Raw genomic sequence first — 2,292 nt, 5'->3', positions numbered from 1 at the left:
AGGCCATTTTGCACTGGTTCCAGTTCTTTTGCTTTTGGCCCTTTTCCCCTTGTCTTCTTCTCCGTCTCCCTTTGATACTCTCTCCCTCTCTCCTCTCTCAAAAGATTTTTTGATATATGAAAAATAATATAAATCAGTTATTTTTTTGATAAATAAAAACTAATATACAGCATTTAAATAGGAGTGGTTTGTTTTTTAATGCAAACATTTTTATTCATAACGTTTAAAATAATGGTTACTTTCCGATTTTAGACCAAAAAAATAATGGTTTTTTATTCATTTACGTCTAAAACAACTGTGTTATAAATGAAAAAGAATTTCTACTTCATTTTACTTAAAATAATATATATAATTTGTATGATCCTTATTTATATATCACTTATTATTTTTATATAAGAACAAAAGGGTCATTTTTTATTTATAATTTTAAAATCATATTTTTATTGATTTTATTTCATTATAAATATTATGTGCGATTGAAGGACAGGCTGAGCAGAAACATTTTAAGCTCAATTATATTATACAAAAATATTAAATATTCAACCGTAAGATATGAGATTTCTTCTTGTTTACTTTTGGCATTTTCATGAGCCTCATCATCATCTAAAAAATAAAAATAAAATATTTCTCGTACTTTTAAAACGCAAGGCCTGGTATGAAAGCTCGCCTTCACTCGTCACCCTCTCTTAAACCCCCCAACACAACACAAACCCACTTCACTTCTCTCAGGTTAAAATGGTGCACCGCCATGAAAGCTCCGACGAAGCCAAAAACGACCCGCAAGAGCCAGCGAAACGACCCAAGTTTTCCATAAACGACGACGTTGACATTCTCCGGGAAATCCTTAAACGACTCGATGGTCCTTCTCTGGGTGTGGCTGCCTGTGTCTGCCGTCTCTGGTGCAGCCTCACTCGAAACGACGACTCCCTCTGGGAGCACCTCTGCTTCCGCCACGTGTCCTCTCCTCCTCCTTCATCAGTCCGCCCCGTCGTCGTCGCTCTCGGGGGCTACAAGCGCCTCTACATGGTGTGCGTGCGACCCGTTCTGAGTCGACTCGGAAACTCGGACCGGGTCAGGAGGCGAATCTGGACTCGTCACGCGGTTCAACTCTCGCTCTCCTTGTTTTGCATCGACAGCTACGAGAGAAGACTCAGTGGTGACGCGTCCGCATCGTCGCTCATGTTCCTCTGCAACCCCATCAACGTTTGATTTATTGAGTTTTTTTAATTTTTTTATGAAAAAAAAAATTTGCGATTCGTTTATTAATATTACTATCATCATGCCTTTCGCAAGCTGTAGCAAAATAATGATTAAACACTGTTTGGTATTGAACAATATAGGCAAACATTTACTAAAACAATATTAGGAAATAGGAAATATCTTTTTGTTTATTTAGATCTCTTTTTTTAAATTTTTAATATTGTTGGCATGATTAATTATATGTGTTAACAGAGTCAAAAGAATCCTTGGTTGCTTTCTTTTGTTTTTTATTTTAAATAAATTTTTGCTCGCTTTGTTGATTTGGTATGTGTTCATGGGATATGGACTTTTCTTTTCAGGAAAGCAAGTTGTTGTAATTAATGAAATTATTTGCATTTATGTTATACGATTATGTGTGTGTGTGTTTCTTTTGGTCAGGTATGAGTGTGTTAACTCTCTTATTTATGTGAGGACAATATATATGCTATAACTTTTATGGCGTCAGGGTTATAACTTCAAAGGTGATTAACGTAAGTAAGAATCTGTATTGGGTAAGCCTGAATGAATGGGAATGTATTTATTCCATTTATTTTTATTTATTTTTTTTATCCTTCCAATTATTTAATTTGCATTTCCTTTTTTTGATACTATTTGATTTGTATTTCTAGTAATTTCTGAAAATGTTTCCAACACACACATCACACATGCAGCCTTTAACAAAATTGGTGTGGATTTATAGTGTTTAATTTCAATGAGAAAGATACTGTGTTATATGTTCATGTTGATTTGAAGGGAAATACATGCCAGAGTTTTGCTATTTTCAAAGGAGTGATATTATGAAAGCATGTCTAAGAAAAAAGTATGCATTTATTTTAATTTATCTCAATTATTTTAAATTCACTCCTTATATATACCTTAATTAAAGCCCTTTTAGAATTAATTTTTGTCTTGTATAAATGGTGATATTATAAATCACATCATTAAATCATTAAATTTTTTTATTTGAATGTATAATTTCATTCTGTGTGTTATATGTATACGTTAATTTTTTTGGCCCAGATAAATTTAAGACACATAATAGTACATTTTTAT

The 2,292-nt window shown here is 33.1% G+C and overlaps 1 protein-coding gene across 1 annotated transcript; it reads left to right on the top strand.

Annotated features, from left to right (window-relative positions):
* The first annotated feature begins 710 nt into the window (after window positions 1-710).
* Window positions 711-1,614, top strand: LOC114754127 (F-box protein SNE). The gene has a single exon (XM_028942870.1). The coding sequence runs from the start codon at window positions 736-738 to the stop codon at window positions 1,207-1,209; it is 474 nt and encodes a 157-aa protein (XP_028798703.1). The 5' UTR covers window positions 711-735; the 3' UTR covers window positions 1,210-1,614.
* The last annotated feature ends 678 nt before the right edge of the window (window positions 1,615-2,292 follow it).

This window comes from Neltuma alba, unplaced genomic scaffold, assembly GCF_004799145.2.
Source record: "Neltuma alba isolate B1F8T4 unplaced genomic scaffold, ASM479914v2 tig00010087_pilon, whole genome shotgun sequence".
Taxonomy (NCBI): Eukaryota; Viridiplantae; Streptophyta; class Magnoliopsida; order Fabales; family Fabaceae; genus Neltuma; species Neltuma alba.
The sequence above is the reverse complement of the archived record's forward strand: the minus strand, read 5'-3'. Positions and strand labels throughout refer to the sequence as shown.